Below are 27,683 nucleotides of genomic sequence, written 5' to 3'. Positions count from 1 at the left end.
CTAATATGTGTCCCTATACCCACATAAAACAATACAGCAGAAAAAGCAAGGACTCCTGTTGGTTTGTGAACAGGGCAGGTCAACATACAATTATACCGCGTTTTACGTAGGAATAAGGCTCGCCTTTCGCGCACGGCAACTTCACAGCTTGATTAGCGCAGATAAGAGCTGTTTTGAGCAGCATATTTTCAGCCCAGACAGCTGAAAATATACTGCTCAAAACAGCTCAAACATCCCCTCAACTAAAATTATTTAACAAAAGAAAAGAAAGAGTGACTGACACTGAACCGAACTTATCATAAATAACGATGGGCTCCGCGTTATTTCAGCACCGTGGACAGGTACCGCTGCTGTCGCCGGTGTTGGGCCGAATTCTCACTCCCCCACACTGACGGTGCTTTCACACTGCAGCGACGCAAATCGCTTGCCATCGCTCGCCTTCCCACACACAGTTCACCACGCTCGGGGGCGTTTCAAACAGATTCATGTAGAATGTAGTTCTCTAAAGTCACTGTTGTAGTTGTAATGGCCAAGTGTGCAGACTTGGGTTTACGTACTCGCAACATCGATCAAAATACAACTTGTATACAAAATAAAAACTGTTTAATAGACATACAGTTTGAAATGTGTAAAAAACGTTTTATTATATTACTCAGTCTCTGCTAATCTGTCGATACGATAGGGAGTTCCAGCCGGGCTAGCTAGCTAGCTAGTTGCTACAGATCAAAGTTACGTAATGTCACTAAACTGAATAAGAAAGTATAAGCACCAACAACCTCGGTAACCTTGAGCCATGCTTCGTTTTTTTAATTTATTAACATCCCTGTATGAATACAGCTATGTATCATACAGGACTGGGTAAACAGCCACACAAACGATTAGTTTCTCCTCCACCTTGAAACCTAGAAAGCTAATGTTTACCATGGTTGCTACATTACGAGAAACAAGAAAACACTCCGATTGGCCATCGCTAGAGAAAATCGCTCCTCATTTGCATAAAGTTGAGAAAATCTCAACTCTGTCGCGTCGCTACCCACAATGCACCACGCAAGCGATTCGCCTGGCTCTATTGAAAATGAATGGAAAACATGTTGTTGCTCGCATCGCGTCGCTGCAGTGTGAACGCACTGTCAGCGTATTAATTGCTAGTTGTAGTTTGACGAATCGAGGCGATTTTTACAAGCCTAAATTCCCTCGTCTTAGACTTTGAGGAAACTGTCAGTAGGATATTTAATTCATGTTTCATCCAAATATTGGTTTTGTTGTGCTGCGCTTGAGTTGTAGATTTGTATATCATTCTAAAATCCGAATGATTCAGTCACAAAAATAGACGTAATTTGGAGCTGCGCTTGAAAACCATGTTGATGTCGATGTTGTGCTACACTGTCCTATTATCGGAATGAGGGTAATATGTGAATTATGTGCGACTGCTGTTATCACTGTCTGGTTGAAGCGAGCATTCTTCTTTGTATATTCATTTGCACAAATCACTTTTAGTAGAACTGTTCACTTCTGATTCTTGATTACGTTGTACTTGCTGTTATAGGCTACTTACTAAATGCACTATATGCCAATTGTAATATAATCGTCTGTTACATGAGTATAGCTACATTATTTTACAAATGTATATAAAAGGCCCTTGCTCATGGAGCCCTCATACCAGAATTCAATTCCTATTTCCTTCTCAGTAAACTACTTGCCACACAACTGTTTGTGTTTACAATCATATCCATTTTATAGATCCTGCTTCCCACAGCTTAGTTTGTATCTTCTAACTTGCAATGTACAGTGCTTGGTTCTAGTACCCGATAAGCCAAGCCTGGACCTTCCCTTTGTGAATGGCTAGTGGAAAACATCTAATAAATGATGACATTTTGATTGGTGATTTGATTTCCAAACAAAAAACTATAATTATATATTTAACAAAAGGTAGAAAAAAATAAAGAAATAGTGTACATTTAAATAAGAGTTTTCACAAGTTTGAGGCTTGACCATGACAACAGGTCAGGGATATACGGCAGGCAGCACAGACATATTCCTCTCAGTTGGATTTTAGCACAACACAGATGGAACCTTCTGAGGCAGCTGTCACAGCCAACCTGAGATTTTATTTGGGGAGGGAGGATTTTGGCAGGTATGAAAAACAGTGTCGCCAAAATCCTACTCCCCTTCTAACTTTTACATTTTTGCAACTAGTATCAAAAGCTTTTTATGGCAAATTCTACAGGACATGAGGAGCCACCAAAATAATTTTGGGGTGTGTCAGATCTTACCATCCCAAGATATGAGGGGGGGTAGGATTTCGGCAGGTATGAAAAACAGTGTTGCCAAAATCCTACTCCCTTTCTAACTTTTACATTTTTGCAACTAGTATTAAAAGCTTTTTATGGCACACTCTACAGGACATGAGGAGCCACCAAAATAATTTGGGGGTGTGTCAGATCTTATAGCCCCAATATATGGGGGGGAGTAGGATTTTGGCAGGTATGATGAACAGTGTTGCCAAAATCCTACTCCCCCAGTAAGTTGAATTGCTGCATCATTAAATAGTTGATACAAGTAGCAGTTGGTTTTTAGGATTATTGGAGAGGTAGCGTGTGAGATAAAGAGAACTCATATACACAGTAGCCTAATGCAATGCATACAAGGTGAAAATAATGTGGCATGAAGCTGTATTAACATCTTGAAAAACATGTTGAAAAAGATCTGATCACTGTTCTGCTACAGGGCAAACTGTTAACTCCCTAATGGAGAAAGTGTTCACTAACACATTTCACTAACAGAGTTACAAAATTAAGCTGAGTTGTGGGTTTTATAAGAAGCCTTTTATCAATCTGCAGATTGGAGAGAATGTTTAAATAACTCAACGACTTAAAATGAAGTCTCTGAGGATAGGACGGTGTTGATAGTGAATAGAGAAAACAAATATTACATGATTTACAGTCAAATAGGGTTTGTCAGGAATCAGACAGCAATCCTCTTTACAGAATGTCTCCAGGTCATCCAGGGTCCTACTCTCTTGTGCACTCATCAAATCAGCCCACAGGTTTGCAATAGGGTTAAATTAATATTGCCTTTGTGTGACCTTATCTATATAGGCTACAATATTTTACTGCTGGTAAATTCCTAAATATTGTTGTGTATTTTACACATCTTTCACTTATATTTGTCAATGTGTTGCCAGTAATTCTGGAGTTGGCTGTCTGAACGGGTGATAAGGACATGGCTATTGTGATCAGCATAAGCACATAGGAAATGTATTTTCTTCCACCCCCTATATCCCTGAAATGTTCAAATAGAACTGTGTTCATCTATGTTTAATACAACTTAATGCCCCATTATTTTCATCTTGTATGCATTGCAGTAGGCTACTGTGTATGAGTTCTCTTTATCTCACACACTACCTCACCAATTTAACAATCCTAAAAACCAAATGCTACTTGAATGCACTTCTACACAGCCATCATTGAGTCCATCCTCACCTCTTCCATCAGCATCTGGTACGTTGCTGCCACTGCCAAGTACAAGAGCAGACTGCAGCGTATCATCTGCACTGCTGAGATGGTGATCGGCTGCTATTTGCCTACCATCGAGGACCTGCACACCTCAAGGACGCTGAGGCGAGCGAGGAAGATTGTGGCCGACCCCTCCCGCCCTGGCCACTCCCTGTTCCAGCTACTCCCCTCCGGCAGAAGGCTGCGGTCCATCAGGACCAAAACCTCACGCCATAAGAACAGTTTCTTTCCATCTGCTACTGGCCTCTTCCACAAGGCCAGGGACCTTTGGGACTTATTTGGTTTTTCACAATGCATGTTTCATGTTTGGCTAGCGCGATGTTTGGGGCTATCTCGTTGTTATGATCAGTGACCTATGCACTTTTGTAAAGCTCACTCTTGGAAGTCGCTTTGGAAAAAAGCGTCTGCTAAATGCATAAAAAAATAAAAGATTGGGGTGTGTGTTGCCATTAAGGCAAAATGTTGAAAGGACAAGCTGTCTCTGGAGTTTTGGGCTTAGAAACTGACATTTTTTCTGTTGAGTGGAAAGTAACCACAAATGTCTGCACATCACGATTGTTAACACTAGAGGCAATGTCGTAAGTACAAATCCATTGTTGTTAATAGGTAAATGTTAAAATACTGTTTAAAAAGGAAAGACTACACATAGTTAGGTCTTATTTACATATATTTACAGTTGGATTCCATTACGAGATTTATGCTAAAACAGTCTAACTTTATTCCTTTGTTACCGTTTTTACACTTTACATATCATGTAAGATGATATTGGAAACCAGTAAACAGCAAGTAAAAGCTCACTACGACTTCTCATTTTGCATCTGAGTTAGCTGGATATATAGCTACAGTTGCTACACTGCTGTGAGGACATCACAGTAAAAAGACAGAGAAGTTGAACTTCGTGGCAAGATGGACACAAAAAGTGCTAAGGCTTCTGTAGCGAGTGGAAGAAGTTCTCGTTTATCTGCATCATCAAACAGTGCGCTAATCCACGCATGTGCAAAAGCAGCAGCTGCGCTACATATGCAGGACAAGAAGGATTAATTTGTTATTTTTGTTTAACGCATTTAATGTAATATACCCACAATTCCACCCAATCTGCAACTTCTGGATGAGAAGTTCGTGTTCCAAAAAAACTAAGATTGAACATCCAATAAAACCAAAGTGATATGCACACTCTGCGGGAAGATGTTATCGCTCTGGATAAGAGCGTCTGCTAAATGACTGAATGCTAAATGACTGAATGTTATCGTTTCACCGAAGCAATACCAGCCTAAAGTAACCTATACCACCTCAATGCGAAGCATGCGTTGGTCAGCGAGGGGAGTTCAAGTAGAAACCACCCTCACTGAACAGCGTAGGGCCCTCACTAAGTCTGCCTGTGACAAGGTGACATTTGCCAAATGTATTGCAAAATGCTGTAGACCGATTGATATTGTTTAGAACGAGGGGTTCACCAAAGTTTTGCCAGTGGCAACGGGTGACTCGAGCATCAAGGTACTGCAAAATCAAAGACGCACACTAATGACAAAAATTTGGAAAATTGGTAATATGGAATTAATCATGATTAATCCACAGACACCTGTGATTAATTTGATTAACATTTTTAATCATTTCACAGCCCTATAAAATAGACAAAGCGGCTAAAGAAGCTGAATCACAGTTGGAAAGAGTAAGAAGAGAGACTGAGCTTGAGACACTCGCCATGTGCCGTGAAGCAGCAGCTGCTGACGCCAAAGTAGCCGATTGGGAATTAGCTCACACAATAGATAGATGTATTCTGTTGGATGAAACAGGCCCATCAGAAGAAGATAAACTAGAGCAGACAAACAAATACGTCCAAGCTCATTTTGACCCAACTAGCTTCCCAGAGCGAGCAGCTACGAAGGCTAGCACTCAGACATTTCAGCCTGCTACAACTGCCACTCTCTGTTTCAGCCCAAACAACCCCTTTTCTTCATATTGGCAGGTTCCTGTTTCTTCACATGAACCACCACAGGCTACCAACACTGGTAATGTGGACTCAGTAGTAGATGGCCCAGACTATGCTTATGTTCCACCAGCAGTCAAACCGTCAGACATATTTGACATAAAGGATGCTCAGGTCAATTCAAAAACATTTCACACTAACATGAATGTTTCTGCTCCGCACTTCTTCCCTCAGCTGAAAACTGAACAGAGTTTGTGCACAACTGAACATCTCGCACAATATTTAGCTCGACGAGACCTGGTGAGTGCAAGCTTGTATGAGTTTGATGCAAGGGCGTAGGTTTGGTCTCAGACTTGGTGGGGACATACACCCCCCCGCCCCCCCACCCGGAGCTTAAATCGAGATGCCATTATACTATCCCTAAAGAGCTAGTATAACTGTATAATCTGAAAAATGCACTCTCAAAAAATAAAGACTCTCTGATGATGAGACGTAATGCTGAACAACAAAATGTTTTATTATCATAAACCTCACCTGAAGCTGTTTCCTCAGCCTGCTCTACATCTGGAGTGTTTTCATGCTGTCTTTCCTGCATACAAAATAGTTCATTCATTTTGTAGCCTATCCTATGGCTAGCAAGTTTAACCTTCCTACCATATTGTATACAGTGTTATTTGGACATTAATAATCAAATAACGATTCATTATATTTGAATAACAAACAGTGTTAACTTATTCACATTGCCAACTGTTTTTTCCAGCACCTGTCTAGCAAAGCAGTGACAGTCGCTGTCAGAAATATTAATCTATCAAGCATTGCACAGTCAGTCGGTGAACAAGTTTAAGAAAGCTTTATTGCTTGCGGCCGGCCCGCAAGGAGACAAAAACATCAAACGCCATTGTGCTACAAGTTTGTCCGCTAGCATGTTGCGCTAGGTAGCTATTTAAGCAGAAGTGCTCTTTACAGTCATTGGTTAAGACAAAGGCATGCAAATGTTCCATGGCTCTTCTTCATTGGCTCCCTTGCATAGACCTGGTGCGCGTGTGTGCATGCGTGTTTGAGTGCGTGCGTGTTTATGACATCAACCCTGATTGAAACACAACAACAACAGGATCTCCTGATGTCGTAAAAGCTCCTTCACAAAAGGTGTCAAGCAGATGGTCTCCAGACCTTGCGTCTCCACCTTGGTCCTTGTCACACAACATCTCATTAAAACCAACAAACCCCCAACCTCTTCTAGTCTTCAGCCCCAAGATAAGGGTCTTGAATGTTTACTCACAGCTCAGATTTGGGGTTAGGCCTTTCTTTGCAAGCAAGTAATACTGAACACAGAATCATTCTTATACAGGATAAATATGTTACATCTTCAATTTTTCCAACAGTCGCATCAACTGTGAATTTGTCCTAGGCTAGACTCCCAACCTTAGTTGAAAGATTATCTACAGAAGCTAGGTTTAGCTGTAATATCCTGGGCAACATATAATATCACCAGTTAATACTTTTTCCACAGTAGAATCAGCATTTGAAAGCCTGGTCACTACCACTGCTAGTGTGGCTAGTTATTTAGCCTGACTTGCACTGCTTTTTGAAAAAACATTGTATGGCCCCTTTCTTCTTCTTGGGTGGAGGCGTATCTGATCTACAAAGCACAAAAAGGGGCAAACATGTACATGCTGAAGGGCAAAGGGAATATTAAAATGTGTTACTCTGCCTTTTATGTATGTATTGTTGGCAGACATCCCTGGTAAGTTAGCTGTACCATTGTCGCCGACACACCCGCTATTGTCTGCGACTGCCAGTGCAAGCAAGCAAAGTAGCATGTGCTTCTTCCCGTGCGTGTTGCGTGTCAGATAACCCTCCCCCTTCGGGTTTTCAGCCAATCAAATTATGGCGTTTCTTGTACTGTCGCGTCCTGGCCGTTGGAATCGACCCAAATAGCAGCACAATTCGCTAAAATATTGGTGGGGACAATTTTGTCATTTTCAAATGTTGGTGGGGACAAGTACCTAGCATCCCCCCCTACATCTACGCCCATGGTTTGATGATCAACCTGAATATTATCGTGCTTGGCAGTCTTCATATAATAATGCTACCCAAGGCCTGGGTCTCACTGCTACTGAGGAGCTGGACTTAATGACTCGATGGCTTGGCAAAGAATCCGGCAACCAAGTGAAACGCTTACGTTCAGTGCACATAGCAGGTCCAGACATAGCACTCAGCAAAGCCTGGGAACGTCATCAGGAATGTTACGCAGCGCCAGAGGTAGTTGAAAAGGCCCTCTTTACTCAACTCGACAAATTTCCTAGGCTTTTGGCGAAAGAAAATCTGAAGATCTAAGGGAGCTAGCAGATCTGCTGATGGAAGTGCAGTGTGCTAAGGAAGACGGCTACCTTCCAGGTTTGTCCTACTTAGATACTGCACGCGGCATTGAACCTATAGCAGCCAAGCTGCCTTATGGACTTCAGGATAAAAATGGATCTCTGCGGGTTCAAGGTATAAAGAATACTCACAGCTTCTGATAACCTGGCAAGGGGTAGATTCTCCATGACAAAAAAGAAACACTGATTATGGGGCTCAGATTGTGATTCGGAGTGTTCAAAAAACAGATGCTGGAATATATTGGGGTGCTATTGTTTTCCCACAAGGGGCAGACAACTATCAGAAGCTCACTATATTTGTTGTAGAACCAGATCCATCCCTGATTGGTCAGACCGTCCCTACGCCAGCTGATTTTGGTAGACCTATAGATTTCAAGAATGTAGACGCCCACATAGCTTTTGAAACAGGCTATGCTCATGAAAATGCTTGGCTTAGGTGGGCAAGGTACACTGATAATCAACACGGAAAGTCTGACTGCCATGTTTGTGCAACAGCTAAACCCCTACTCCTCACCACACCTTTTACTTTAAACTCCACCAACTCCCACACTGGCCTGCACTGTCTTTTGATCTTAGCCAAGTCCCCTGCAAAACCTGTCAATCGTAATTGTACAGACATCTGCAATTCCCTCCAGTAGAGAAAGACCATCATATAGCTTTGGAAAGGGCGATTACGAATGCATTTCCAAATCAAAATCCTATGCACAGTCTCGACAAAGAGGTCACCAAAGAGGTCACTTCCCATATTGTACTCTCACCTGGACCATTAGCAATAACGGTGCCATTTCTCCTTCTGATTCTGCAGCAGTGAAGCTCTTGTTTCCTGACCCTGCTCTTGTAGATTCCATCATTGTCCCCATAATTGATGTCTGGTGGGCTTGTGGTGTAAACTCTAAGATCACTCAGGTTCTGCCACCCAACGAGTCTGGGACCTGCACTCCTGTCATGCTCGTCCTACCCGTAGCTATTGGCACTCTCTCCTCTGTCAGGCTATCTTAAGCATCCCTCCTTATCTCCATGGAAACTAAAAACATGGCAAATTAATTATCAATCCCAGTGGGCTGGTCAACTGGGTAAAGAATGACACTTTGGTGGGTGTTTTTTTTGTGTGTGTAAGTTTCTTTCTTTATCTTGTCCTTCCTGTTGTTTAAACCATTCAATACCTCCCACCCCCCTAAATGACACTGCTCAATCTGTATGATTCCCATTTCTCCTTATCTCCCTGTCTTTTGGACAAGATAATTTTCATGAGAATCAGCAAGAGGGCGCAGAGTAAAGATGAATGAGGGAGAAGCAGGCTTAGGGCTTTCCCCTAAGAGCCACATCTTATTTCTTACTGTGAAAAGTTGATGTTCAGGTTTTACATTGACATTGGCCGCGTTTCCCAGATTCCTTAAGAAGCTCTTAAGCGCTGAAACCTTCTTAGGAGCGCTCTTAAGAGTGCTGTGAAAGAAGGACGTGTTTCCCAGAGTCGTTCTTAGCTTAAGAAGATCTTTCACTAAGAAGGAAATGTAAGATCAGCCTGACCCACTCTTAACAGCCTTCTTAGCGACCAAACGCTCACTGCAGCCGCGTCAGGGAAAGTTATATCTGACACTCAAAGGAATACTAAAACCATGCGTGATGATAAATGTGCGCCCACAGCTGCAGAACACTGACGCAAGAAAAATAATAGCATAATAAAAAAAAATAACGATATAAAAATAATTGCTCATGTGTTCCTGTAGCTACATAAATAAAATGAATCATCATTACTATCACTCATTACGTTTTCACAAACATTCGGCATCTGCATGAGTTGACATTAGATATAAAAACATCATCAACCCTGTGGTATTTCACAGAAATCAGGGAAACTGACAGGTGTAATTGAACTTAGCTGGAACCTCATCAAGAGATCGAGGCTCCACCTCAGTCTATATATAAAGGCGTTGCTGAAGTCCACGCGAGTGAGACACCATTGCTGCAATACAGCATATTCTCACTGCTAATCAACAGCGTCGCCGTGCGCGAAGCCAGATAGTTTATATAAATGCCTATGTGCGTTAGCACTTCTCCCCACTGAATGTGCTGTCGGACCGGGCTGTCCAGTCCAAGTTCCGGCTTCCCCGTATGGAGATCCAACGCCTCGTCACATTAGTGTCACCACACATCCGGAGGGCAACCCGCTGCAATGTTGCCCTCAACCCGGAGGTGCAGCTCCTGGCCTTGTTGCGTTTTTACGCAGTGGGGAGCTTCCTGGATGTGGTGGGGGACGGCACCATCCTCAGCAAGGCATCGGTTTCACGGGGTGTGGTAGCCGTGACATCTTGCGCCATGCCCGGACACATCCAAATGCCCACCACACGGGACGAGGTCCGTCAGGTCCACAGTGGATTTCATGCCATGGCTGGGATCCCCCGGGTAGTCGGTGTCGTGGATGGCACACTGATCCCAATCCACTACTCCCAACAATAAACCCACTACCATCACACATCAACTATCATGTATAGGGCTCAAGGCCGTAGCCATGGAGTCAACATTGGGGGGTACGAATGACATTTTTCATGATAATTTCGGACAGCGTATGTGGTTGCCTGTCGTAGCGTAGCACATTTATATTTTTATATCAATATATTGGGGGGGACATTTTGACCAGATTTGAATAGTGGGGGGGATGTGTCCCCCCAATATGTATTATGATTACGGCCTTACACGGTGTTGTGTGTAATTCGTGCGTTAATAAAGTGGTGGGTGATCGATTTTCCTGGCATCGATTGATTTAGTTTCAACACCACGGCGGCGACAGCTCCCACTAAGAGCTTCTTAAGAGGCTTCTTTGGCGGGATCTTAAGAAGGCAGTTAAGAACGTGTCTGGGAAACACCCCTATCTTAGCACTCCTTCTTAGCCGAACCCTTCTTAAGAGCCTTCTTAAATCCTTAAGAACGATCAAATCTGGGAAACGCGGCCATTATTGGTAGTGCTCATCTTGACCTAGTGGTCCAACCTGAATCATGTAATTCTAATTCGCAATTTCTATATATAAATGATTACAATTTAAAGAATGAGCTAACATCCCAAATATAACAATATACAATGAATACAAATAACATCAATTATATTCTAAAGCCAATATGAAAATGATGAACTTCAATTAAAAAACATTGGTACATTGGAATTATTTGGTCCTCTTTCCTCTTGGTTTCAAGCAGCCTATCTAAACCTGTAATACATGATCTAAATTGAACTTGAACTCAATTTATAATAAATGTCCTAATCCTATGTGAGCTACTTTTCTTATAATCAATGTATATAATATATATATTTTTTTATAATATTGAATAATTCACCTAAACACCCGAGAATGACCTAAACTAAGAATATGTTGGCCTCTGTGTACATGTATGTAAATTAAAATGACTTGTGTTGGGTGAAATAAAGTTTGATGGAGTTCAGTGGGTCCAACTGGGTTAGGGATGAGGGGTGGTAGTTGGTGGCCTGTAACTACATTGATAATATTCTGTGCTGCTTTCAAAGCCTTCCTGTCTTGGCCGGTGGTATTGTTGTACCACACTGTGATGCCACCTATCAGGACACTTGCTGATGATGCTGCGGTAGAAGTTCTCAAGAGTCTGTGTGTTCATGCCTGATCTCCGTAGACACCTCAGGATGTTGAGGCAGGATTGTACCTATTTTAGAATTGTTTCCTTGTTGCTAGTCCAGGTGATACCTTTAGAGATTAGTATGGACAGTACCAGGGTCAGTACCATTTGATGCGGGCCGTGATGGGTAGCCAGTGGAGGGAAATGAGGAGTGGAGTAACGTTGGAGCGTCTGGGTAGATTGTAGACCAGGTGTGCCGCTGCGTTCTGAATCCTCTGAAGAGGGTGGGTTGCGCATGCTGGGAAACCGGCGATCAGCGAGTTGCAGTAGTCCAACTTGGAGAGGACAAGTGCTTGGACAAGTAGCTGGGTGGAGTGCTCAGACAAGTATCTCCTGATCTTCCGGATGTTGTAGAAGGTGAATCTACACGACCGGGAGACCGCAGCAATGTGGGCCGTGAGGGAGAGCTCATCATCCATGTTAACCCCAAGGTTCCTGGCAGAGGATGAAGGGGTCACCGTCGGAGATCCCAGGGTGATTGAGAGGTCGTGGGAGATGGAGGGTTTGGCCGGGATGATGAGAAGTTCTGTTTTGGCGAGGTTCAGCTGGAGGTGGTGCTCGGTCATCCAGGCGGAGATGTCTGCGAGGCAGGCCTCAATCCTAGCTGGGATCCCCGGATTGGTCGTGGGGAATGACAGGTACAACTGTGTGTCGTCAGCGTAGCAGTGGTAGGAGAAGCCATGGGAGGTGATGATTGGTCCAAGTGAGGTGGTATACAGAGAGAAGAGGAGGGGTCCAAGGACGGAGCCCTGTGGGACACCAGTGGAGAGCTGTCCAGGGTCTGACAGTTTGCCTCCCCAGGAGACCTGGTAGGATCTTCCCGACAGGTAGGATGAGATCCACTGGAGTGCAGTGCCAGTGATGCCCATCTCAGAAAGTCTGTAGAGCAGGATCTGGTGGTTAACAGTATCAAACGCTGCAGAGAGGTCCAGCAGAATCATGACGGATGACGGTGGCCGGTCTTGAAGCACGATTGGTTGGGGTCAAGCATGTTGTTCTGCGAGAGAAAGTTAGTCAGTTGGTTAGATACAGCACGTTCAATTGTTGTAGAAAAGAAGGGTAACAGTGATACCGGTCTGTAGTTCTGGAGGATGGCAGGATTAAGGGAGGGTTTTTTGAGTAGAGGGGTAACTCTGGCCTGTTTGAAGGCAGAGGGGAAGGTGCCAGAGGTAAGAGAGGAGTTTAGGTTTGAAAGAGAGGGGAGGGGACAGGATCAAGGGGGCAGGAGGTGGGGCGATGAGAGAGAATGAGGTCAGAGAGCTCTGACTCAGACAGGGGAGAGAAAGAGTTTAGACATTTAGTTGGGTCAGTCATGGTGGGTGAGGGGGTAGGAAAGGTGGGTTTAGGGAACCAACTGCTAATGTCTGAGACTTTTTTCTCAAAGAAGGAGGAGAAGTCGTCTGCTATCAAGGTGGAGGGGGGGGGGGGGGGGTGGGGGAGGTGGGTTAACAAGGGTGGAGAAAAGTTTGTGGGGGTTTTGAAGCGGAGTTAATTTGGTTCAGAAAGTAGAGGGCTTTAGCACCAGCTATGTGAGAAGAGAAGGATTTAAAGAGGGAGTGATACTTATCAAGGACCGGACCGTCTTTAGACTTGCGCCATCTCCTCTCGGCTGCTCGAAGGGTGGACCGTTCTTCACGAATAACATCCATAAGCCACAGGCAGGAGGGAGAAGATTGTGCAGGCCTGGTTGACAGGGGACAGAGTCAAGTGATGCAGTTTAAGTGGTTAACAGGGTGTCGGTGGCAGTGTTAGTGGGGTGGGACGAGAACTCGTCAATGGGAGGGAGGGAGGATATTACAATAGAGGAGAAATGGGAGGGGTATAGGGAGCGGAGGTTGCGCCGGAAATGAGGGGAGGGGAGGTAGGAGGAGTTGGAGGTAGAAACAGAATTGGATAAAGTAGTGATCAGAAATGTGCAGTGGGGTTACAGAGGTTAAGTCAGTGATGCAGTTACGTGTCAGGATGAGGTCTAGCTGTTTGCCTGCCTTGTGGGTCACCTTGGATAGGTAGTGAAGGTTAGAAGTTCACCGTATATACTTTGTGACATATCTACATCTACGGGTAGTGTAATGAACAGGAATGCTAAGGAAACAAATGCAAGCTATGAACAAGTTCTAGGTAGAATATAATCTAAATATGAATATAAATAGGTTGATACTTATCAGAAGAGGTGATCCGGCCCCGTCGGCCTTCTTCGTGGACTCCCGCAGGTAGACTCCCTGTCTTCGACAGAGTCTTCGTGCACCAGGCTGCCTCTGTAATGCCAGCCGCCTTAAATATGCTAATGCACAGATACAACGCCCCCAATTACTGTCAAACTAAAGAATACCCTGAGTACCCTGAAACCTAAAATGACTCACTGGCTAGCTACTCTTTGACCAGTTTAAACTGGTTATCTAACTGCTGACCCTTCAGCTCTAACCAAGAAACTAAGTTTTAGCTAAACTCAATATTATACTACAGCCTTGATCACTAACAGTCAATGCGGCGGTCTCGATGTTCACTTCAGCAGGACGCTATACGCTTTCGCATCAATCCTTGTATGTCTACTTAATAATAGGTCTATCGGGTACGACAGTGTGAAGACAGTATTTTTAGAACAACAAGGGGAGAAGGGAATTCACACCCCTTTGTTGGATGAAGATGCAAAATTGGGGAATCAATGGGCTAGTGAATTTGGTACAACCTAATTTAACCCTAAAGTTTACAGTGCACATAAGTATGAAAATGAAAGGGCGAAAGAGAGAAAAAGATAGAGGGACAGAGGGAGAGTTTTTGGTGTGTGTCCACAATAACTAGTCTCAGGGGAGCTTGCAGCCAACCTGTGTCAAGGTTACCAAGGAAACAAAGCAGTTGTCTGACACATTTGTCTCACCAAATGAATCTCGCAGACTGTCCTTCATTCTCAGTCACACAAGGTGCCTCTAATTGATGTGGATAATTTATATAGGGCGACTCGGGGTCCGCCCTCTAAATAGTCTCATAAAAGAACTCACAGAATAGCGTTTAGCCTACTGCCAACGTCTTGCCGTCAAAGCAAGCCTAAAGCAAGCATCCCACAAATATTAAACATGCAACCAGCCAACAAATGATAGATGTACGTTCCATGTTAGTCATTCATTCTTTCCGCGCCATGGCAAAACATATAGCCTAGGCTACAAATTATAATTATTAAAAATTATTAAAATATACAAAAATACATGTACGTTTGCATCAAACTGTGGTTGCAGTGCAATAATATTTTTATAAATCCAATTAAAATGAAAACTAACAGTTTAACTCTAATTACAAGAACAAGTTTTTTTTTTAAGAGAGACTTACAAGGCCCGCGGGTATAAACTCAGACTCAGTCACGCATAGAATTAGCAGAGGAAAAGGCTCTGCCGTAACCTTATACATTTTGTGGCCAAAAGCGTAGTCCAAGTCCTTGTCCTCCCACGGACCCTATGGTTTGTTTGTTTGGTTTATTTTTACAGGGACAGTGCACATTAATCAACGTTAATCAAAGGAAAAGTGCCGGTTTTAGCCAGCCGGCTAATTTTCAACCGCAGTCCCTGGGCAAGTTATTGAAAACAGTTGGTCTCATCAATCTCCTGGCTGGCTCGCCAAAATGTCGTAAATAATTTTGTAAGTTCCCTTGTGTATTGAAATAATTCCAAGTCTCGTAGTGGAGAAAAATCCTGACAATTCAAAAATGTAGCCAAGTCCAGACGTTAAAAATGAAGTCCTGACAGGTCAACAATAAGACTTAAGTCCAAAATAGATGCACTGGAACTCAGAGTTTTGATGCAAAGGTTTATTTGGACACAGGGTGACAAAAGTATCCAAGTGAGTGTGCTACCAAGAACAGACTACCCGTTTCTCTCCAGACAATCCCTTATATAGTTTCTTCCCATTATTGGTCCTTCGTCCTGAGGTTTCAGATTACAGGTGATTTTTTTAATACAACGACAATCCTTCCAATTTACGACTAGTGGCATTGGCCCTATGATAATTCTCCCAATTTACTGCAAATGGTACTGTCCCTGAACTTTGCAGTTACAAATATGAGTGTGTGGGCGCCGGGTCTTAAACGTGCCATTTGATTTATAGATGGGGGCCTCTTAGCATGGCTCTGCCCTCCTACGTACTTCCGCTCAATTTGGATTTCGCTTCAGTAGTAGGTCTGGGAGTTAAGCTCTGAAGTCAAATTCCAGAAACACATTTTTTGTAGGTCCAATCAGCGAACAAAGTGAGTGGCAGAGAACATTGACGTTAATGTTGTGCACTAGTTTGAGTAGTTCAGTAATGGCGGCGGAGAAAGATGCAAGCGAAACTATTCTACGGTTGTGGCAACGCTGCCAAATATCCATAGGTTAAAGCCGGGGCAGGAACATTCCTTGCTGACTTTTGTTGGTGGGCATGATGTTGTGGTTTATTTTCCAGCTACGGCAGCTAGCTTCGTTACAGTAGTTGTGAAGGAGTTGGCTAAGGTGAACGCTTGTGATTGGTTATGGCAAATCAGAGTGGCTCTGGGTGGATCCAATAGTTTTAAACTTCAACAGACGACCCGCCTTCAAGGAAGTTAACGTTTGTCAATGGAGAGATCCCAGACCCTTTGTACAAATGAAATGTACGAGGGTCTGGTTAGGACCAGGCTAGGGGCCTCTGGCTTGTAAAAGTAGATGCATATCTACAAGTGGTCTTTTCCCGCATTCCTCAGCCTCTAATATCCAGATCTTTATACTTTGGGCTTAAGATCTTCTACCGGTTTGTAGTATTGATAATAATTAGTCAACAGCTGAACATATGGTTTCCAGTAATATAGAATAAACTAAAAAGATGGCTGAGAGTTTAAATCAAATAAACCATTAATCATAACCTATCTTCATCATTTCAACAATGTGATGTCAAATTCTACGTCATAGTCTCACTGGCTACCCGTCACAGGCCGTAGATTCAAGACCCTGGTACTGACCTTCCGAGCAGTGAACGGGACTGCACCTGCCTACATCCAGTTTTTCCTCCAGCCTTACATCCCCACCCGCCACCTTCGGTCTTCTTCTGACAACCGTCTGGTGGTCCCACCTCTCAAGAGCGCCCGCTCTCAACCCAAGCTCTTCTCCTGTCTGGCCCCCCAATGGTGGAATAATCTACCCACCTCTATCAGAGACACTGACTGTCTCCCCACCTTCAAGAAAAGGCTAAAGACGCACTTGTTCCGGGAGTACAACGGTACCTAAGAAAGATTTGTTGAATCCGATGTTAAGTTATTTCCTCCAGGAACACAATGACACTTATTGAGTGACTTGTTGCACTTGTTGGTTAATTTTTAACTAATTTAACTACTTGTACGTGCTGTAAATTATATTATTGTTGTTTGCTTTCCTACAGGTTCACTCTCGCACTTTTGAGGTTCATGTTGTTTAATTTGTTTAACTACATGCTCTTATGTTTCTTCCTATTGGCACTTATTTGCTTTTCACAATGTATGCTTCATGTTTTGGTTACCCGCAATGTTTTTGGGGTTATCTCGTTGTTTATGATCATTGACCTATGCACTTTGTAAAGCTTTCTCTTGGAAGTTGCTTTGGATAAAAGCGTCTGCTAAATGAATAAATGTAAATGTAATGTAGTCTCGATTCATAAGGTGGCAATAGGTTGTGAATATCTTTTCTTGGCGTGTAATGTTTTTATCCATAAAAGCATTTCAGGTACTTTTCTTTGTTGTGTCTTTTAATTTCCAATTGATGCCTTGATATAAACATTCTAGAGGCAATAAACACACACAAGCTCATTTTGTGGAATAAAAAAATCTTGATCGATCGCAGTCAGCAAGTCAGATTCAATTCTGCCACCTCAAGCCTTACAACCATTTACCCAAAAGATCCCCCTCCAAGATTAATGGTAAATTAATAGAGCGGGTCTCAACTTACAATACCTTGGAGTTTTAATTGATGATTGCTTAAGATTCAATTAATGTGCTTTGATTAAGCCTAAGAAACTCAATGTAGGCCTGTTATTTCTTAGGAAATTAATCAACCTTTTCAGCAATTTTGGAAACATGTTCAAGATCATGCCAAACTGCAGCGTGTGATCAAGACAGCAAGTGGGATCATTGGAGTCAATCAATTGTCTGCAGCAAAGCTGTGTTGTCCGTCAGACTTGGTCCAGCTGTATATACCATCAAACACTCTGAGATTCTAGTGTACTCTCCGAACACACAATTGTAGTCGCTGGGCTGAAACTAAGGAATCATTTACCCTTGCACATCAGATTAGGTCTTAGGTCTGCTCTAAATACTTATTTATTTTCTTTGGCTTTTAATAGCTTGTTAATTATAGTGAATTATTTTATTTACATTTAGTAATTTAGCAGACGCTCTTATCCAGAGCAACTTACAGTAAGTACAGGGACATTCTCCCCGAGGCAAGTAGGGTGAAGTGCCTTGCCCAAGGACATTTGGCACAACCGGGAATCGAACCAACAACCTTCTGATTCATAGCCCAACTCCCTAACCGCTCAGCCATCTTTTCATTACAACTTATCTTTTCATTACTGTACTTTTATCTAGATTGTTGTATTAATTATTTTTTCTGTGACGATTCTGTGACCACTTTGGTCTGCCAAGGTTGTTATAGTGTTCTATAAATACATATTGATCGATTGATTGAGTATTAAGGTATTGTATATAATTGTATATAATATTGCATATTGTATATAATGTATATTTTAGATTGCTGGAATTGCACCGCATATTCTATTTACGAAGGTGCAGATTTATGTGTGTATGTATGCGTGTGTGTTTGTATAGTGTATCCCTGTGTTTTAAACAGGATGTGTATGACCACATATATTTGCCCTTGTGAGGTTATAAAGTTATCCTTGACCTCAACCAAATGTAAAAAATATTCATACTTTTTTCTAAATGTTTAATGACCAAAATGAATGTTTATTTTCATATTTTCCAATTATAATCTCTATCCCATCATTAGGTGGTGATTTACTATGAATAAATAGTAGATAGAAGGATAGTGAGGGGAAGCCATGCAGCTGTCATACAGTTGAGTGACATGACATGAATATCTATCAAGTATTTAGGCCTGAAGCAAAAAGATAATAAGGGGTGGAGGGTGTGGAGGAGGGCTGCCAAAGAACAGGTTGGAGAGATCATAGGAGTAGAGAGAGAGAGGGGAAAGACTAAGGATCAAGTCATTCAACCAAATCAGGCCAGGATGATAAATGCATTGATTGCAGATGGTAGTGATTGTGCCTGAAGGATAAAAGTACACTTAGAGCCAGCACGTCAAACACTACAGAACTGTAACACTCATTCTCAGTCATTCAGAGCACACAAAAATAGCTGTAAAATATGAAAGAATTGTTTTTAACTTTCAGACATGATTTATTCTCATGAGTCGCGAAATAATCACGTGGGCTTCTGAAGATTGAGAAAGTGACATGCGGAAGAGCATAGGCGATTTTACAGCGGGTGCAGTCCCCCTACTGTTGGTATGAATTTTTTTTCAAATTAATGTAAAAAAAACAATTACATGTTTTTGGAACATTTTTAAGTGATATCAGAGTTGTATGTTCTATCATGTTTGTTTTACTCAAATGAATAATTTTCAATTTTAAGGTGTGGTATAAATTTTTAGCATGTTTTTGTAAGCAAACCAAAAAACACTACTATAACCCTTTGCACCCCCAGTTTTAGAACCTAGAATCGCCTATACGCAGAAAAGTTAAGTATAACCCTATATCCCTTCATCAAGCCACATTTTCAACTAGCTCCTGTCTTTGACTGCAACCTTATGGAAAAGTGTCTGAAGGTACAAGCAATGTCAATAAGTAAAAATGATACATATTATAAAACAGAGAATGAGAGAGAAGAGAGACTCCAAACAGAAAACCAAGAGACGTCTGGGGCGGGCGGTAAAGTCTCCCTGCCAAAGGCTTTGGATTGAGCCAGGAAGATGGAAAGAGGCAAAGGGCCAATACAGCTCTGGAGGCCAGCATATCTGATGCCATCTCTCCAGGATGCCACTGATCTTGCATTACTGAACACTCAAGGTCAGCCTATTCAAGATATCAAGAGAACTGGGATGGTCCCTGGGAGGGTGCAGAGTTGGATAATGGCAAGCCAAAAATGTACGTTTCTAAGTGTGAGTGATGCAAAACTGCCAACCCCAAAATATCAAGACCTCGGCCCAGAGGAGTAAGCAGAGAATCAATGCTAGTGTGAGGAGGCACTTGTTGCTGGATGGAGTAGTATCATGCTCATATAGAGGTATGGAATTGGACACCACTAATCCCAAAACGAAAATTAATAATGGCTGTCATATAAAATATTTCATAAATATGCATGACAATGACTGCCTTCCCAGAGATATCACAGGGGATTAGAAACCAAAGATGTTGAACATCTTGGAGAGATCCCTATCTTCTTTAAAATATATATATATTTTAATGTTTTGAATGTTGAATGGTTTGGTTAAGGACTGTAATTGTATGAAAATGTGATCTTCAATTTCATGTTTATGAAAAAAAATATTCTGCGTGGAACACTAGAGGCGCCATTGAGCCACTTCAGTCGCCAGCTCAGGTGGACGTGATTTTTTTGTAAATCAGACTCCCATGCTGATTTGTCCTTACTAAGTAAACTCACACACGTTGAGCTTTCAGCAAATAAACTTATTTTTCACTCGCTGATAAGCCAAATGTGAGGGAGATTGAGTAATGTGCGTGCTGCGCGATAGGATAAGCAGCGGCGGGCTTGTTGCACATTACCTCGAATTACCTGCTGTGGAGAACGCAAGCCGCTGCCTCCAACCTGTCGATTTGTGTGTCATCACACCCTATTAGCGCTCATTTATAATGGTCTTAGTGTAGATGCCACACAAAAATCACCACCAACTGGAATGTGGTTAGCTGGTCAAAAAGAAATCCATTGTCTTTTTGTGGGTCCAAAAGGATGATGATATGCACCCATCTGTGTATTTGGCCATCTGAGACCATCTGAATCCATCTGGGATTCCTCGTATTCCTCGGTACATATGTATGTAATTAGTGGCGTATGTCGGTAATAAGAATTAATATGATTATGACATTGATGGCTGTTATTGTGGTTTGTCATTTACATCCTCTAAAGGGGTACGTTTTACAACCAGATCGGACGATGAGTGTCAATTGTAGCTACTGAAGCTGGGAACCCTTGGAGAACTGGTCGGTCAGCAAGGAAGTGCAGCGTTCCATCAGCTGCTGGCAGGAGCAAGAGGCTCCAGCTGCGAGGAACTCGCACATACTGCTTTCACGTCACCCCGCCCGTCTGCCGTCTCCTCCCTGGAACCCTACAGCGACCATGCCTTTTGAGCGACTTTGAAGTAAAGAAAGAAATACAAGAGAGATAGCGAGAGAGAGATAGGTCGTGGTGGTGGTGGTGGTGGTGGTGTGGGGCTGAAGACTTCAACATCACCTACCTGCTCGAGCGAAATACGGAGGAGGACGCTCAAGTACGCGAGCGTCCACGCGCATCAACTGAGTAGCAAGACAATAAAAGGCAAGAACAAATCCAAATTTGAGTTTTTCATAAGGCTCCTAATCGAAAAGAAAACAACGTTTAAAAACATAAAAAATAAGCAGCAGCTATGCATCTGAACAGAGAAGAAAACAGCAAAGGTGAGCAGATACCATACCAATTAATATCTGGAAGCCATGCACTGTCTCCTTTTAGTTACACGCTCTCGCGTTGGTTCCAAAACGCCCTTGAATATGATTTGTTGAAGTAATGTTGCTGGGGGTCATTGCCACACATTGGGTGATATTGACTGTTTTCACTCACTCTGACCATATCAGCATGGTCAATTTAAAAACCATCTGTTGACAATGATATTCGTTCACATATTGCACACCGATGGCATGAACTCCGATGTTTTAGTCTATTCTTGTACACTTGTTTTGCTCGCAGCCAACATTCGAGTGTTTTAGAATCCTGAGTTGCCACATTTACAAGGTCATTTATCCTCCCCTTATGACAACGGACATCCGTGTCTGCCAGAGGTAGTGTGTTTGAGTATGTGTGTGATATCTTGTACACGGTGTGCGCGTGTTACGCCTCGCCTACGACGCGCGCCATGCTCGGTGTCCCCAGCGCGCGTGGTGGAATCTTGACTAAAGTGTTCAGAGGACGAACATGAAATATACCACATGTGCGTCGGTCGAGGGCGTGATGGGCAGTAGAATACACTACAATACGCCAATCTCTTGCCTCTAAACGTCGACACTGTTGGCTGGTCTTGACACTTCAACATTGTGTTCGAATGGAGACTACAGCATGTCAGAATAGTCATCACCCACAGGCATCCTTGCAAAATATACTTCAACAAATACAGAAGATGATCTTTATGTATCCATGTATTTGTTGTTTGTTTTTAAAAGCAATGCAGACAGATTGCCTGAAAATGCATAATTCTAATTCAGTTAAATTATTTTCCTCTCCTCATCTCAAGATCTTTTCAGCGTGTGCTAAAAAAATGTTTTGGTCAACAAGTAGAAGTAGATGTTTGGGTTCCAAGTAGCTCTGTGTTTAAACATCTCCTACCTGTTACAAATCCAAAGTAAGAAAATGTACAGACACAGGGCTGTAGAACACACTATCATTTCATAACACCACTGACACAGAATATAAAATGAGAATATCTTTTGTACTTTACCCTTGCTTTCGATTTAACTTAACTTTCCTGACTTTCCTGGGCCACCATCCTCCTTTTGTATGCAACAGACAACCATATCACAAAACATGCCATCGTGTGAGCACTCCTTGCTAATTGTCAGGTATCAGATAGAATGATTAGTGATATTTATAGTGATGGCTAAGATGGTGATAGACCAGGAACTTCAGTAGAGCTAAATCTGGACATGTCGGTCTCAAGCAGCACTTGATCAGAATGCATCCTACTCTGGAGAGCTAATCTGCGTCTCAGGCTGGGATCAAACCCCATCTGAGACTCAACTTAAACTCAATAAATATGCTCATAAAAATGCTGCTAAAGTGACTAAATGTAAATAACAGCTTTAACAACTAGCAAGTAGGCAGAGAGGAACCTCTACCAGAGGTTTTTCCAAAGATTAAACTATGTTAGAGTTTAAATTGTAGAGCAGTGTTATTCTTTAGAGAGGGTGTTGACTCCCTCTGTGCTGATTGTTTTTTTAGGGCTATGTATCAGTGAGGACACCACCTGCTGGAAGGCTGTAGATTTCAGAGGTATTGATTTGCAAAACTACTGGAATGTCCTGTCATAATTTTACAAAATTACGTGATATTATGTCTATTTTATACCATCTGTGAGCTTTTGGTCTGATGACATAACAGAGTGACAAACAATACAATGTCCAGGGTCAGACATTTTAGTTTGCACCAAATCAGATACAGTATAATATTTAGAATACTATGCTGTGCAATTATTGTATTGATCGCTATTTTATTTTATATAACTGTTTACACAAACTGTGTTAACAGAAGCAAGAGATATACATTTTATTTACAAATTATTAATTCCGAGTGTAAGGCTGGGTGTCACCCTGCCCCCACCTCTCAAATGCTAAAATATGGAGTTGCTGGACGGAGTCTCTACTTGATGGGTCTCACAGCTCATTGTGTAACTTACTGTTGCATTACTAGTCATATGTTGATAAGTAAGGGTTACTACTATGTGGTCTGATTGGTTATTCTACAGAAATCTGTTGGGTATAAAGGGGATTGTGAAGCATTGTTCTTCATATTCTTGAGGGCTTCTCCTCATGGCTGGCTTCTCGTACTACTTCTCCTTGCTCACCACTTAATCTTTCTCTCCCTGATTTTCAATAAGCAAGGTAAAGTAGGTAAGAGTTTAAGCCTTCATTTTGTAACATGTTTGCCTTAAAATTTATTTGATTAATTTGCAATGTTATTAAATATCTATTTAAATTAACTTGTTTTGACTATTCTTGCTCAGATTTTACCCTTAGAGTCAAATAACTGCAATTCCAGCATATTTTTCAGTTTACTCCTCTTCCTTTCAATGTAGGTGAATAGTTTTGGTTGTTTAGCCAATATTAAACCCCTACAATACCTTTTTTGAAGGGCCGTCTGATTACAGTGAGTAAGAGATCTTCAACCGTGGTCCTCAGGGACCCCCTGTCCTGCATGTTTTAGATGTTTCCCTGCTCCAAGACACCTGATTCAAATGAATGGGTCGTTATCTAGTTATGCAGAAGCCTGTTAACGACCATTCATTTGAATCAAGTGTGTTGGAAAAGGGAAACAACTCAAATGTGCAGGACAGGGGGTCCCTGAGGTCCAGGATTGAAGACCTCTGCAATAAGTGACTGGCTCTTAGTGAGTTCGTTCATTATCTCTACACCAGCTCTAGGGAGCCCAGGGGTGAAATCTCAGGTTAGTCTCAGTGCTGCGCTACAGCCTAGATGGGTCAGATTCATGCCAGATGAAATACTCATGTAATAACCATCGTACCTAGGAATGTATCATTGGACTCTACTACTCTCTGTGACATACAATACTTGGTCTTACTGTACGTGCATTTGCTGACCTTTAGTGACCTTTGTGTGATCCATGGGGTTTTGAAGTGAATCTGTGATGGCCTCGCCAAACCAGTCATGACGGCCTGGCTCCTGGCACTCTCTAGTGTCTGTCTAGTACCCTTGTCTGCTAGGTGCCTGATCAGTGATAGGAGATTGGTGAGTGAGATCGGCTCGCCTCAATCCTGCCCGGCTGGGTGTGTGTTCAGTGATCAGGGATTGTGCCATGGCATCACTCTGCTTCTATCATCCATTTGTTGGATAAGAGATGGGATGGGAGATTGCAGCGGCGGTTATGAGTCTGACAGGGACTGACACATAGCAGGAGCTGGGATGGTGGGAGGAAGGGAGGTAGAAGGGAGAAGGATCTAGAGTGAAACAATGGATGGGAGAAGTGAGGAACAAGAAAAGGAAGAGAAAAGAGGATGGGATAAAAAAACTTTGATGGAGAGAAAAATACTTTGATGGAGGATATTATGAGTAAGAGAAGGGGACACGGGAGGAAAGGGTGCATATAAGAGATGAATGCATCCAGGTTCAAGTGTATTGTGGAATAGAAACTGTTCTCTGTTCCTTCCCTGCAGTTTTTTACTGTCGGAAGTAATTGCTTATTAATACCAGTCTCTAGATCCATTGTCAAATATCTTGTTAATATTATATTACTAAAGGAGAAGCGTAATGGGCTGCAATCATCTGGCTTATCTTTGTTTTATTTGAAAATGAGGGAGAGACAGGACCAAGGTAGGCGGAGAGCAACTATTCGTCAGGTGCTGGATTTAATAACCATCTCAAATGAATGTATTTTTATCCGTCAGTGACTCTGACCGTGAGAACGGCCCAAAGTAGCACTGCTGAAGAAACAGAGAGACAAATAGATAAAAAGACAGCATATAGGGGATTTTGTTTGTCTGTGTATAATAGCATTATATAAGTCACAAAGATCCTTCTGCAAACATTATAATTATAGCTAGCTAGATAAGCAAGCTTTTTACCTACATCTAGCACTAGGCAATATCATACTTTATTTACCCATTACAAGTGGAACAGCATTGATTTATTAATCTGGGTCTGAAAATATGTTGTGCATTTGGCCGTGTTCAGACCTAGGCGTCAGTTTCTGGCAGAAAGAGACGACAAGGATGTTTTTTCCAAGTAGCTACAAAATAAATTGCTGGTGTTTTTTTTATTGCCATAACAACCGTGAGCTAATCTGGAGTTAACCTTAGCTAACATGCTGGTTTTTCTAACGACTGAAAAAAAGAAGAAAAAATAAAACTTTATTTTAGAATTGTCTTACAAAGGTTGCTCAACTTGTAATTTTGGCAATTTGCAGAATTTCATTGCTACATGTTATTCTGTAACATGAAGGCAAAACTGATTCAACCATTAAAACCATATATTCTCTGAAAGCTTATACCTTCAGGATGTTATCTAATGAGACAAGAGACACATCCTTCTCTCCATATTAGTATGCTGCCAGTGCATAATAAATTAAATAATAATAATTTGGTATTGGTAAATGGAGTATATTGCCGATACTTTTTTGGGCTGTGCCATTTAGGGAAACTGATTCAACCACCTAAACCATGTATTTTCGGAAAGCTTACATCCTTAGGATGTGATCTGTGAAAAAGACTACAGGTTTGAATACACATTTGACAATTTCTGAACTGTCCAGTCATGCTTTAGGAAGATGCAAATGTTTTATGTAACCTCCATAATTATTAGGCTACTAAACCTATACCAATTGTGAATTTGATATGCTGATAACATTCAATGCATCTCCATGTCTCCAAATATAGCCTAGGTGGTTGAGATTGAGAGTGAGTCAGAGGCGGGGCAGTTGAGACAGCTCTGTTGCTGAGGTGAGTGCTGAAAGGTGACAGGTAGTTGAATATGTCCCATTGCTTATTGGAAAATTTAGTTTTCAAAATATGTTTATGTCCAGCCCCTCAGTATATGTCTAACAACTATGGTAAATAGTTGTGGTAAATGCACCAGAATGCGGGAAATTGCATCTACATCTTTTAAAAAACTGTGGGGGAGAAACCCACAGACCCCATGGAAAAATGGGTCCCCCCCACTCTCAAAATGCTGCTGACGCCCATGTGCACAGGAGCCGTCAGGGACATGGGCTGGAGTCTTACAGTGCCCCAGTAAGATGCCACATTGATTAACCAAGATGGAGTATGACATGGGACAGAAGGAATCAAGGATAGGTGGTTCAGAAAGTGTAAAGATGAGGTGTGTACATGTGATCATGTGTGTTTGTTTGAGTGAGAAATATAACATGATATTTTCAATGAGGGTGTGAACGTCTACAGGAAAGAAGTACTGGTCAATGCGTGTGACAGAGAACAAGGTGGTGTGTGAGTGGGAGCATTAGGCATTCGTATGCTTACGTGTGTTTATACTGTTGCATAACATCTCTCATAAAATGTTGTTTCTGATATACAGTATGCACGAACATACTTAAGTCATCCTTTCTTCTGTCCTCTTTTCTGCTCACCTCTCTTCTCTCTTCTCTTCTCCTTCTCTGTCCTCTTCTCTCTCCTCAGTACTCGTCATCTTGTTCATTCTGGATCCAGGGATCAGACTCTCTCTTGCTTTTGTTTATAAGTTGAGATGCACATGCATACACACACACACACACACACACACACACATGCACACCAGGGGCGAATTTAGGTTCCACTTTGGGGGGGCTAAGCCCCTAGATAAAACCTATTATTTTTTCTATGACCCAGCAAAACTAGGGGGGTCTGGGGGCATGTTCCCCCAGAAGACATTTTTGAAAATATACTTTTAAATAATGTCCTCTAGTGGGTTTTATGAATTGAAATTAACACATTTTGATTTTTTTTTTGGTGGCCAAGCCGCGAAGCGGCAAATCCACCTTAAGTGTTTCTACGTATTCTTATTGGGTGTGCTTTGCCTTCGGCAAGGGCACAACCATTGTGATCTCACATATATATTATTATTTCTTTTTGTCCCCCTAAAACTTTGTCAATATTTGGACTACATAGACAACCTAGGTGTCAAACGTTTCGTCTTGGTAGCCATTGAGTTGCTTGAATTGGGATTTACGTTCCGTTGCACGGTTTAGTAGAAATTAAGTTTTTGTGGCAAAAAGTGAAGCTAACGGTGGCTAACTTGCTAGCCACAGTCACTGACGCCACTAACGTCACGACAACTCGCGTGACTATCTCTAGTCTAGCAGAACATTAGTTTAGCAGCTCTTTAACTTCTGCGAGATAGCTAGGCTAACTGCTTTACTGCAAGGTAGCTGCAGAAACGCCACAAGCAAAGAGGCCTGGGTGATAACTATTTGCTCATTTTACTTTGTGATATGACACACAATTGTGATGTGTAAAGTAATATTATTAAGGAAGTACATCTACTTTCGGAAACAGTAGGCTACTATTTCACTAAAGCATTAGTATCATGACATTAGCCTCTGTTGCCAGGGCCACACATACTACAGCGGTCTATGATACATCTGTTTTCAATCGTTAAAATAAACATTCCTCACAAATTGTTGTAGGATTTATTATGATATTAGATTACAAGTAAACGATTTTAGGGTGAAATTATCATTACCTGTGGTTTCAAACCAGTGTAGCTCACTGCAATGCTGTACGCGAGACACACTAGTCTAGAACTAGT

At 42.1% G+C, this 27,683-nt stretch overlaps 1 protein-coding gene across 1 annotated transcript in view; it reads left to right on the top strand.

Moving 5' to 3' along the window:
* Positions 1–21,088: 21,088 nt before the first annotated feature.
* syt7b (synaptotagmin VIIb) overlaps positions 21,089–27,683 on the top strand; it is a 136,866-nt gene continuing 130,271 nt past the window's right edge. Inside the window, exon 1 of the mRNA XM_084682257.1 lies at positions 21,089–21,119. Coding sequence (XP_084538383.1) covers positions 21,089–21,119 — 31 coding nt within the window. The remainder of the gene's footprint in view (positions 21,120–27,683) is intronic.

Source organism: Hypomesus nipponensis, chromosome 19 (genome assembly GCF_054491055.1).
Source record: "Hypomesus nipponensis isolate SF chromosome 19, ASM5449105v1, whole genome shotgun sequence".
NCBI classification, from domain to species: domain Eukaryota; kingdom Metazoa; phylum Chordata; class Actinopteri; order Osmeriformes; family Osmeridae; genus Hypomesus; species Hypomesus nipponensis.
Note: the sequence above shows the minus strand (reverse complement) of the source record. Positions and strands in the feature narration are given on the sequence as shown.